Source organism: Trachemys scripta, chromosome 2, assembly GCF_013100865.1.
Source record: "Trachemys scripta elegans isolate TJP31775 chromosome 2, CAS_Tse_1.0, whole genome shotgun sequence".
Classification (NCBI taxonomy): Eukaryota; Metazoa; Chordata; order Testudines; family Emydidae; genus Trachemys; species Trachemys scripta.
In genome coordinates this window covers 15,526,455-15,538,737 of record NC_048299.1, presented here as the reverse complement: position 1 = coordinate 15,538,737, position 12,283 = coordinate 15,526,455, and the positions used below count along the sequence as shown (strand labels likewise).

Sequence of the window (12,283 nt, the reverse complement as noted above, 5' to 3'; positions counted from 1 at the left end):
GGATAGGATACAGAGGGACCTAGACAAATTAGAGGATTGGGCCAAAAGAAATGGTGTATGAGTGCTGTAGCCAGCCACCCATGAATTACACTGCAGAGCAACACCAACAAATTCCCAGCCCCAGACATCCCCCTAGAAATGTACATTTTGTACTGCCCAGCTCTCTCCTGGACAATACAAATTCATATAAAGTCCATCATTTTAGTAATAGAAAATGATATGCACATGGTTTAGATAAAAATAAAACAAGTTTATTAATTACAAAAGATAGTTTTTAAGTTATTACCAGTAATGAGGCATCAAAGTCAGAATTGGTTACAAGAAAATAAAAAGTAAAACAGAACTAATACCTAACTTAACAAACTAAGTGATTTCAAAGCAAAGGTCTCTCTCAGAAGACACAAAGTCTGCGTGAATGGGAACCCCCTCCTCTTTCTTTGTGAAGATACAGATTTTCACCCACGTCCTTTTTCCTGCCAAAAAATTGACATTTAACCAGGCGATGGTCCATTTGATTTTATTGACACCTGGTTGAGGCGTTGGCTAGCCTTTTGTCTCTGGGGAATGGTTTGTGGCTGCTTCCCCCAGACTGGGACATGTCTTAATAATACTTTACAGTGGATTCTTTTAACTTTACATGCAGTGTTGCCACACATATTTTACCAGGACATATGATCAGCAAATTACAAGTTTTCAAATGATATTACAAGGCATACTTTATACCAGATTTATCATAGTCGTGTAAAAGGGGTGAATATAGGGTACAGACTGTCACAGCCACACCTTAAAACCATTCAGAGACTGAATCTAGTGCAGAATGCAGCAGCTCAATAACTGAGCCGGGCATCATACTGGGATCACATGACCCCAGAGCTCCAGGATATGCACTTGCTGCCCATTGGTGGAGTTCAAAGTGTTGATTGTGACCTATAAAGCCCTAAATGGCCTGGGATCAGCCTCCCTGGGGGGTTCTCTCTCTTTCCAGGCCATACTGCCACTGCTGCAGTTAACAGGGTTACCTGAGCTGGATCCCTCTTGTTATAAAAGAGAGGGACAGCTGGTAGGACATTCTCCGTGAGGGCTCTGGGACTCTGGAACTTGTTCTCTTTCCCTCCTCCCCCTCCCTGACCCCCCTCCAACCTCTCTTACCCTTCTTTGGTCTGAAATATCCCCTGTTTGGTGACTATTTGGGCATGCTACAAAAGACATCTGTTTGATATGGTCTCTGGAGATGGCTGAGGGTATGCTTCCCAGATAATGATTAAGGCAGGTGGTTGGCCCAGTTCCACTGGAACTGATTTTAATGCTGCTGAGATTTAATTCAATTTTATGTATTGTGTAATTAATTATGTGAGACAGCCTAGAGCCTTAGATAGGCATCTTTATTATTTGAATTTAAATAAACAAAAACAAACAAATGCACCAGAGGAATGAAGTCCACAAGGTAGCAATATAACTGTGTTCATCCAGGAACCCAGAAATGCAGGTAAGTCATTTTTCCTTTTTGCTTGGCATTAGTTTTCATCTCCAATCCAAAACAGCCAAGGGAAGTGACAAGTGGTGTCAAGCCTTTGGCTCTGATCTGAAGCAGCTGACCAAAGCAACTTGGCAGTTTCCAAGCTAAGACTTAACACACATTCAATTTAATAAAAATTAAAAAAAAAAAAAAAAAAAATAGAACAAATAGGAAGATAGCTTTTTATTTTTTTTGTAAGTGACAGTGAACACAACAGGAACAGAGCTGGCCAACAGAGAGGCAGTCTAAGTAGTAAGCTCTGTTCAGTTATATCTTTTCACCCGGAGCCATTTCTAACTACTTAGATTAAGATTTTTGTTTTAATTAAAAGGTGCTTAAAGTATTAAGGACTATGCCCAGGTAGCTTTATTGAAGCCTATAGGGAAAACTGCCACAGCATAGGAAAAATATTGCAGAAGAACTGAAGGGTGCTAATTCTGCCTGGGTGTTTGCTACATTAGGAGGCTTTTTTTTTTTCCTGCTTCAATAACTCTGCCATAGGCCAGGTATGCATACTTGGGTGGAATTTCATAAAAGCCAAGCGTTGACTGCATCTAATCCTTTTAGCTAGCCAGCTAACAAGCTAGTAAGCCATCTTATGTCATCAGCATCACTTTGTGGTGATACATAAATTACCCAATCATTTGCATGATTAGTGTACTGGCAGGCACCAAAATGCAAAAGTTAATATGCAAAAGGCAAAATTTTATCACAAAAGCAGAATCAACTTTTGTTCACAATACTGTACTTACATTCCATAGTCTTTTGTCGCACCAGATACACTGATTAAATAAAAAACTATCCACAACTGACACATTTCTGAGGCCTTGAAGTACTTCCCTCATTATAATTAGTCCCTGTTCTCTATGCACAATAATGTGGCTCAATCTAGTAGCCATCCTCCACTGATATATTGTCCTATAAATTGCAAAGTGAGCTTGAAGCATAAAACATTACCCAATGAAGACAGTATTATTTTACAGCTACTTTGCATGAGTGTAAGTGATCAAAGAGGGTCAGGTCTAGTGTGCCCTCTACTCTGATTTTTAGCACGGTTCAGGGAAGAACCTATAGGAGTAGTGGGATTCAAGTTAAAGAAAGGAAAATTTAATCTAAACAGCTGAAAAAACCTTCAGGTCATGTGAGGTGTAGAAGACTGTGGCGTAGCCTCACAGAAGTAGTTCTGGAAGCACAACCTCTTGAGCCAGGTTAAACTAGACTGAATAGAACTAGAAATGCTGCAATGTAGACATCTTTCCCATTTCTAGTTTCTATCATTCTAGTGGTGTGTCTAGTCTGTGTCTTACTGCTGTCCCTCTTTCTCCTGCCCACCTTCAACTTGCCTCCATCTCTGTCCATGTTACTGTCTACTCTTCATATTTTACTCCTTAGGTACTTCTCCGGGTGGTTTCAGTGGTCTTTACTTTTCTTGATAGCCTTTCTAAGTTATTCTGATTTATTTGTCAAACTCATCCTATTGGAATGCTTCATGATATTCAGTGATTTGTGCTCAAGCGTTTATCTACAGATATTTTTACCTAGAGTTAACTATCAATTTGTTTACAAACATGTAAACTACCTGAAGTTAAGACTAGGGTGGACACTTCCCAAACGTTCATTCCAGGCTAGAGGTAGGATCTGATCCTGCAAACATGTACATATATTCGTAACTTTATTCACAAATGCATATTTCCGGGACTGAGCCTTAAAGAAATAATTATTACTGTGAACTAAATGCCGTGGTAGCCAGATGATTATAAATTGCAGTGTGTGAAGATACTTGTGAACATAATTTCCCCATCGGTAGTAAAAATTTAAATTTCATCTTTCTTTAATGTTTTCAGTGCTGCCAGCTATTGCAATTTTATTGTGAATCTTGCGATATTGGGTGTTTCTTTTTAAAGCCTTAGATCCTGGAGTCATGTTATTTTGAAAGAAAGCTTAAATTTAAAAAACAAAAAAAAGTGTGTGTTTCTTACCTTCAGAGTTTGCAGAGAAAAGCTTGAAAATGCATTCCAAGTGTACCCTAAGGGTTTAAAAAATAGAAGGCAAATAAAAAAAAACACCTTGTTTTTGTTTTGTTAAATGTCATGAATTTTAAACCAGTCATATTTTTTGACACTTTGAGTTTGCAATACAATTGATATTTGCCAGGTAGAATAAATATAGCTGAAGAAAAACTTCAAATGTGATGTTCCCTCAAAAATATAATTAATAAGAAAATCACTCTCATAAAACAGAATTTTTTCCTTATCCTGACTTTGCTTTATTTTCTCCTTGTACTTATGTGCAGTGTGGTTACCTAAGACATTCTTCCATATTATAATATACGAAGTTAGAGTTGGTTTACTTGTTTAAATTTGTGGGATTATTGTTTTCTCTCTCTTTTTTTTAGAAATTCTCCATATGTTTTTTCCTAAAATCATCCAGTCTCCCTTACAACATGATCATTCATTACATTTACTAAATTTAGGAAATTGCTAAATCCATGTAAATCACTGGACAAATAATTGAATAAATATGTGAGGATCATGGTTGTATTGATGTTTAGTTTATTGCATCTTACATAGGTAGTTCTGATGACCCTTTGGCTGACCTTTCAGAGGTCTTGAACACAGATGATGATATTCTTGGAATACTTTCTGATGATTTAGTAAAGTCTGGAGATCATTCAGGTATGTGCTTTTAAGGGCTCCTTGGTGGCTGTTTTCTTTGTTCTCTTGATTATAGACACATTTCATGTGTTATGTTCACAGGTTTTGTGATGTGTGGCTTTGATATTTATGTAACTGTTATATCTTAAGTTTACTCCAATTTCAGAAGGACTTTTATCTCTTCTTTTACAAAAAACAAAAACTTGTCAGTGTTTTATTTTACTCAGTCCTTTGCTTTGCTGCTTGTAAGAGAATATAAACAGCTGCTGTTGTCTATCATACCTGCGTAGCTTTTTCAGCATGCAGCAGTGTATGCTCTTAGGGTTTTTTTTTTTTTTCTCTTGTTATAATCATCCATTTTATCTGGTTTGGGTCCTGTAGGTCTTGATTTATGCACTTTCCAGGTTGAGAACTCACCCTCCCCATTTGGTAAGAAACTAAACAATGGATGACCCATGGTTAGAAGTAGTCATCTTTCCTAGTGGTTTCAGCTGAAAGAACTGTTTGTGCATGCATAGATGTTAGTGCTTCGTTGCTCTGTGTAACTAATCCATGCTTTCATTTTTTGCTATCTTTCTGTGTTGTTTGAGCCAAGCACAACTTACAAAACCTGCACTGTGCACTTGATAGAATTCTAGAGAGTTTTCTTTTTAATTTTTTTAATAAATTTGCTGTTTTTGTGTGTTTCACAATGCAAAACTATGCATTTTCTTGCTTTCTTTCATATTTGACAGTATTACATGTAGTAGTATTAGTGATATATTTGTTTTTAACTTAAAAACACATCTTAATTATGTCAATGTATAAAGCATGAATAAAAAGATCAACATCAGTCTTTTTTTTTATCACTGGTGATGATTGATCACTTTTACATAAAACTTCTATATAAAACACAGATTTATGATAACTAGAAGAAGCATGCTACATTATTTTAAAGGTTTGGTTCTTAGTTGGAATTTGGTGCTGCAATACCTTTCAAATACTAAAGTCAGTTGTGTACAGTATTACCAAGAGTCTGTTACTTCTGAGATATTTTCTTAACTTTTAAAAGGATATTATACATGTCACAGAAAAGTAACAATTGTATTTTCTAAACACCCACAATTGTATTTTCTAATTTAATGCAGAATATTTTAGCTCTGTTTTGAAAGTAGAAGCTGCTGCCATTTTAATATACGCCAGATATTTACTAGTATGAACTGTGTTTTAGTAGATTTTTAATCTAACACAGCAGGAATCATGGGAGTTTTGGGGGATACTTAAGATCAAAGGTAACTTTCAGTCAGGTTTAAATGTACCTGCTGCAGGAAATTCCTATTTTTAAAATGAACAAAATAAAAAGTTCTAAGAGCTTGTCTACACTACCCGCTGGATCGGCAGGCAGCGATCGATCCAGCGGGGTTCGATTTATTGCGTCTAGTCTAGATGCGATAAATCGACCGCCAAGCGCTCTCCCATCAACTCCAGTACTCCACTAGAGCAAGAGGCACAGGCAGAGTCGACGGGAGAGCGTCAGCAGTCGACTCACCACAGTGAAGACACCGCGGTGAGTAGATCTAAGTACATCAACTTCAGCTACGTAATTCACGTAGCTAAAGTTGCGTAACTTAGATCAATCCCCCTCTCCCCCCCCCCCCCCAGTGTAGACCAGGCCTTAGAGAATTAAATGTGTGAAAACATTCAGTGACTAAATTTAGAAGTCCCGTTACAGCAAAATTTGGTTCAAAGTCTAATTCTAAGTATTTAATTGAATTAGATGTCTTCCTCAAACTATAGAGCAATCTAAATCCGGTATTTTCTGATTTTTATTGATGTCTTATTTTCCCTTGAAAATCAACTTTTAGATTTTTAGCAGATGGCTTTAGTTTACAACTAAATTGTAACCAAAAATAATTTTGGAAATGTTTTATGTCCTTTGTCCTGTGTCAGTAGATTTCATTGTTTACAGCTGACTTAATATTCTTACCCCTTCAGCTGGACTAGATATTGGTCCCATCTCTGATGATCCTTCCTCTCTGCCTCAGCCAAGTGTCAATCAGAGTTCACGGCCCCTGAGTGAAGAACAATTAGATGGAATTCTCAGTCCAGAACTAGACAAAATGGTCACAGATGGTAAAATGTTTGTCTTACATGTTGATCTTGTAGAATACTTAAGCAAATGCTTCCTATTTTCTATTATTACTGTCTATGTAATTTTAAAATTAGCCTTTGCACTTACCATTACAGAATTAATTTTATTATGTTTTATCTAGAAGAGTGAAATGAATTATTGCTAATTTTGTGTTATATTTACTTTGACCAGGTGCAATTCTTGGTAAACTGTACAAAATTCCAGGTATGTGTTCTTGAGCGTTGCTATCTTTTATTAAATTTAGTTTATATAACAGAACCAGCCAAGTTATGCATATTATTTTTGCAGAGCTGGGAGGAAAGGATGTGGAAGACTTGTTCACTGCTGTACTGAGTCCTGCAACCACTCAGCCAACTCCTTTGCCACAGCCTCCACCTCAGTTAATGCCTTTACACAATCAGGGTATGTCTTCTGTTCCTTTTCAAAGTGGGCTGTACAAAACCAATTGTGTATCTTTCATAGTATAAATATGATGATAAACTATGCTAGGGTAAATACTCTGTATACTTTCTTTCACCAATCATTTTGAAATTGAGTGTCTGATACATATGTGAATGGATTTTCATATCTGAGAAATACTGGGGCTGTTACTATGGTATAGTACTGTAAGTGGTCTGTAATAAAACAGGGCTCCTATTATGACATTTTGTCTCTTTGCTTTGTCAGTACATTTAAGCACACTCTCACAGTGAAGGAGTTAATCTGCCCCTTAATTATAACATTTTTGTCTAAATGTGACCGTGCCATTCAGTCGAATTTCTGTAAAAAGGTTAATTTAAGAAAGTTGACTAACACTATTCAAACAAGGAAAAGAGAGTTAGCATAATTTTGCAAATATTTCAATTATAGGGAAGGAGGGGACAGATGCCTTTTTTGTTGTTGTTGCAAAACCAAATCAAATCTGTTTCCCAAGCCGTGAATCCAGAAGAAGGCTGGTTATCAGGCTTACTTTATTTAGTTCTATTATCTTGGATAGATTTTTCTGAAAAAATGCTGGAATATATATCCTAGAATTCTAGGTTTTCACTCTGAGTGCCCCATCAATGGTATTTCATGGGTTGTTTACGTGAGGGGTTCCCAAGCTTTGTTCCGTGAGGCGCACCTGTGCAGCTGCATTATGCACTTCGGCCCACTATTAACACGGTTCCATCAGGGAGCGTGACACCATAGGGCGTCTGGCCCCTCGCCTCAGCAGGGACCAGGGCAAGCAAGAAGGCGAAGGGGCCAGGCAGGTGCCACAGCCTGCCCCTGCTGACACCCTCTACCTCAGCAGCCCGCTGAGTGCCTTGAGCTCATCACCTGACAGCCGTGCCCTCAGTCACTCACCCAGCACCCTGGCGTGCCTCACAGGCACCCCCTGCTCAGGAACAAGGGAGGAGCTTGGGGGTCCAAAGTGCTGGGCAGAGGCAGGCGCTCAGGCTGGGCCTGGCCGTTACCTGTGACAGTCCTGATCACAGCGTTGTCCAGGAGGAAACAGAGCGGGAGTGCTGAGCCCAGGTCCCTGGGAGAGCCGTGGGGCTGATACTCCAGGGGTCCTGATAGCCACAGATCACGCTGGCTCAGAGTAGGAATGGATGCAAACCTTCCAGCCGCCCTGAGTGCCACCACCTTTTGGCCGATCCCTTTTCCTTGCCTGGCAGCTCCGCTTCACCTTCTTGTCACCTGCCGGGGATGCTAGGCTCCTCTGACCCTGGTGAGGGTCATCGCCAGCCGCGACTACAGCAATATATATAGTTTTGGGGGAGCAACATCCTCCTACCCTACCCCCAATCTCTCCCTCTGCCAACAGACCACCCAGCACTGTATTGTGGCCCACTTTTAGGTTGCGGTCCACAGTTTGGGAACCCTTGGTTTACATAATATCCAGGCACATAATTATAAAAGCATTCTTTTCTCATCAGCCAGCATCTCTAGTAAAGTTGGCACTAGCTCAGGTGCAAGCAGAGAGCCCATTATGATGTATTTGTGTTTCAGAAATCTATTCCAGTATCTAAATTGATTTCAGTAGTGAGTAATTCTAGAACCACCAGATATCCTAAGAAAGGAAAAAATAATTTGTTTCTTAATCTGGATGAATTTCTAGAAAAATATAAGACTTCAAGAAGTTCTAAAAATGAGATAATTTAAAGCAAACGAGAGGTAATAGATTACATGGCCAGTTTGTTCCTGTGTCATGTCTGCACTAATATTTTAATGATACAAATAAAATGCTCTGCCTTAATAGTGGTGTAAAATTGCTAGACTTAATATTTCATTGAAATATTGAGGTACATTTGACTAGATTTATTTATTTCATTGATAAGAATGTAGAAATCATATGTTAGAAAGCTTTACTCTGGTATACCAACCATCTCTGAAGAGGAGACTCCTAATTAAATGGTTAATATTTATTTAAGAATTGTGAAAGGAGATTGTGTGCAGTGCCTTCTTGTCTGTTATCTGGCATCATGAAAAATCTGGCATCATCTCCTTTAGGGGAGAACTTTGAAGGCTAGAAATATCACAATGGTTGGCAGCCTGGGATACTATAGAGCAGTCTGTAAGCCATGTTCTAGTCTTTGCTAGATGCCAACCAGACAATCTTAGTTGCTACATTACAGCTGAAGGGGCTTAGCTTTTATTATTATCTATTATCGTTATCTATTGTCCCCACTGTGTTCCTCACCCTTATATATTTGGACAACCACCAGTTTCTTCCCTTGTAGAAGCAGGAGATCCTAGATGCTGATTGTAGGCCCCATGGATACAGTTGCCAACAGTAAAAGAAAATATGTTCAAATAAACAAAGGATCTGGGGCCTGCTGCACACCCATATATAGAAGAGTTGTGTGCACCTTTTGGTGAATTTTAGGTTATTTTTCATGAACTCATTTCCAAGTATTTAATAATATGTAACCAAGCAGTATTAACAGATATTCAAATCACTAACTAAATGAAAATAAATGCTCAAAATTGCTCTTCTATTTCCCCACCCCAAAAGATACATATATGTAAGATGGAATAATATAACACATGCTAGCCTGAGATATAAAATGAGTTAAGATGGGAAATTCTCAAAGAATCCTTTGGCTTGCCAAAGTGATAAGAAACATGTACATACTGATTGGATATAAAGGAAAGGGCTCACTAAAGTTTATGGTGGTGGAGAATGTCATATGTTCATAACTCCTCTCCAAAAGGTTAAAGTTGGCACATAGGAATGTAGGACTGAAAGGGACCTCCTGGGTCATCGAATCAAGTCCCCTCCTATCACAGGCAGTCCCATCATTTAATCCTGTCATATAATCTTATCAAGCTCCAGTTTAAAAATAGTTAGGTCACTTCCTCCTTCTACTGATATTGGAAGCTATACTAGAACCTCACTCCTCTGAGGGTTAGAAACCTTCTAATTTATAGCATAAATGTATTCACAACTAGCACCATAGAATGTACAAATAAGTAGTTTCTCATTAGACTAAAGGCCTATTCCTCACCAAAGTTTGTCTTGAACACCTTGAAAGCCTTCAGACACTCGTTCTTTACATTGATCATTTCAACTTTTGCCTTCCAGGGGAGAGTGTGTTTTCAAGAGTACCACTTATGAATGGCCTGATTGGACTTACCCCCCATCTCCCTCATACACCCTTGGCTCCTGGAGCTGGACTAGGCACTTTCTCTCCTATTACACAACCACCGTACAGTGATACCAGGTAAGTCAAGCTGAAGAATATGGAATTACTCAACAGTTAGCCTAGCTTGAGTGGTATCAGAGAAGCATACTTGCCACTGCACATTTTAAATGTTTATTATTTGACAGAAATATTAAATAAGTTTTTTAAAACATTTTTGCTCTTTTAAATCTTTTCAAAAGACATGATACTAACGTCTGGAGTAGTGAACAGAGTGTTTATAAAATAAATTTTCATATTATATTGAGAGGAAAATTAAAAAATTAAACATCTGTTTTGATTTGTCAGGGATAAGAACCCAGCATTTAATCCAGTGGTAAATGATCCTAATAGTTCATGGACACCATCTGCTCCCCCTATGGAAGGAGAAGGGGATACAATGTCCAATGCTCAAAGAAGCACTCTGAAGTGGGAAAAAGAAGAAGCACTTGGTGAAATGGCAACAGTAGCACCTGTTCTGTACACAAATATCAACTTCCCCAACCTAAAGGAAGAATTCCCAGGTAAGGGAGTGATTTATTGTGTAGGGGCACAAATTTTGTAACAGTTCTGTTAGACACCTTTCTTCACCAAAGCATTAACTGTTTCTACTTATAAAAATTGTCTGAAGAATTATAAAATCATCAAAACCCTGCAAACTAAAACAATATGTTGGTTTTGGTTGCAGACTGGACTACAAGAGTGAAGCAGATTGCTAAACTGTGGAGAAAAGCAAGCTCACAAGAAAGAGCACCATATGTGGTAACAATAACTAAAACTAGCATTTGTACATTTAATCTGTGGGGTGTTTGGTTTTAAAACTAGTAAGACCTGGTTTACACTGGGGGGGGATCGACCTAAGATACGCAACTTCAGCTATGAGAATAGCATAGCTGAAGTCGACGTATCTTAGGTCAACTTACCTCACGTCCTCACGGTGCAGGGTCTATTGCTGCCGCTCCCCTGTCGACTCCGCTTCCACCTCTCGTCGCGATGGAGTACAGGAGTTTGCGGCAGAGCGATCAGGGATCGACCTTATCATGTCTACACTAGACACGATAAATCTATCCCTGATAGATCGATCACTACCAGCTGATCCAGCAGGTAGTGTAGACGTACCCTAAGGTTCCAGAAGATGCAGTTTTAGACCTCTGTAATTTTAGAACTTGTTTCTAAAGCTATTTTCTCAGCCATTCAGTCTTAATATAAACTACATCCATTTATTTATTTATATTACCTATAGGCCCCAACCAAGATCAATATGCTAGGTGCTGTACATACACATAGTAAGAGACACTCTCTTCCCCAAAGAGCTTGCAATCTAAATGTCTGCTGATGGTTGTTATTTGTGCACTATTAATGTGATTAACACTCTACCAACATAGAAGAAACCACAGTCCCCGCCTCTAAGAGCTTTCACGCTGAATAAGATAATTAAAACTACCAAGTGACTGAAGCTCAAAAGCCAGCTTTCTTGCTCTTACTGTTGCTTTCTTTACCTTATCACTTTTTAATATGTACCGATCACTTTAAAAGGGGAGCAAAAATGTCACACCAACTTGAGGATTTTGTAAGAAGCTGCAGGCATTAATTCAGCTGCCATTATGGGCATGCGGCTCTCATCCTTGACTGCTTTTTTAAATCTTTTAAAAGGTTCATTTCTGAAAGGTGCAATATACATTTGAGAACTGTAACAGAAATCTGAAAAAGCAACTGTCAGGATTTGATACTCAGAAGGAGCCAGATTCAAAATGTCAGCCAGAAGCGACTCCCTGAAGCAGCCATTCAAAGTTTAAAAGCTCCATTATTGCTTGAAAATGCTTATCTGAAGAGTTGTTATTGTGCAGTCCAATTTTTCTTTGTCCTTAACCCTCAATCCTATGCTTGTACTGCTAGCCTGACTCAGTGGGATGCATGGAGGCTATTTAATGTAGTCCACTAGTGCATCTTATTCTCCTATAAGTGAAGTTCTCCAAATGAGTCCAAATAAACCTCTGTTGATTCATCGTACCTGGGAGCCGCCTGTTTTCTTCAAATCTGGGACCGCACAAATATAAGATTTCACATATGTATTGGTATATTTGTATTTCTTTGGCCCTGTGCTGCACATAAACAATCTCCTAACCTACATTTAAAGCCTGTATTGTTACTGACTCTTTTGCCTAACATGGTTTGGCATACACAAATCCCACACTGCAGCTTTGTCAAGACTATAGACTTGCAGTTAGTAGTTCTGGTTACAAGAGAGTAACCTAGTTTGTTCATGATTGTGTGCGATTAAATCAGACCACATAAATAATTTGGTTGTAGATTTTGTAGGAAGAATGGGTGGATG

The 12,283-nt window shown here is 38.6% G+C and overlaps 1 protein-coding gene across 1 annotated transcript in view; it reads left to right on the top strand.

Annotated features, from left to right (window-relative positions):
- Positions 1–12,283, top strand: part of KMT2C (lysine methyltransferase 2C) — a 328,785-nt gene that overhangs the window by 260,610 nt on the left and 55,892 nt on the right. The window contains exons 27-34 of the mRNA XM_034759976.1: positions 4,087–4,191; positions 4,552–4,599; positions 6,145–6,282; positions 6,473–6,505; positions 6,590–6,703; positions 9,852–9,990; positions 10,258–10,472; positions 10,637–10,710. Of these exons, the coding sequence (XP_034615867.1) occupies positions 4,087–4,191; positions 4,552–4,599; positions 6,145–6,282; positions 6,473–6,505; positions 6,590–6,703; positions 9,852–9,990; positions 10,258–10,472; positions 10,637–10,710 (866 nt within the window). The remainder of the gene's footprint in view (positions 1–4,086; positions 4,192–4,551; positions 4,600–6,144; positions 6,283–6,472; positions 6,506–6,589; positions 6,704–9,851; positions 9,991–10,257; positions 10,473–10,636; positions 10,711–12,283) is intronic.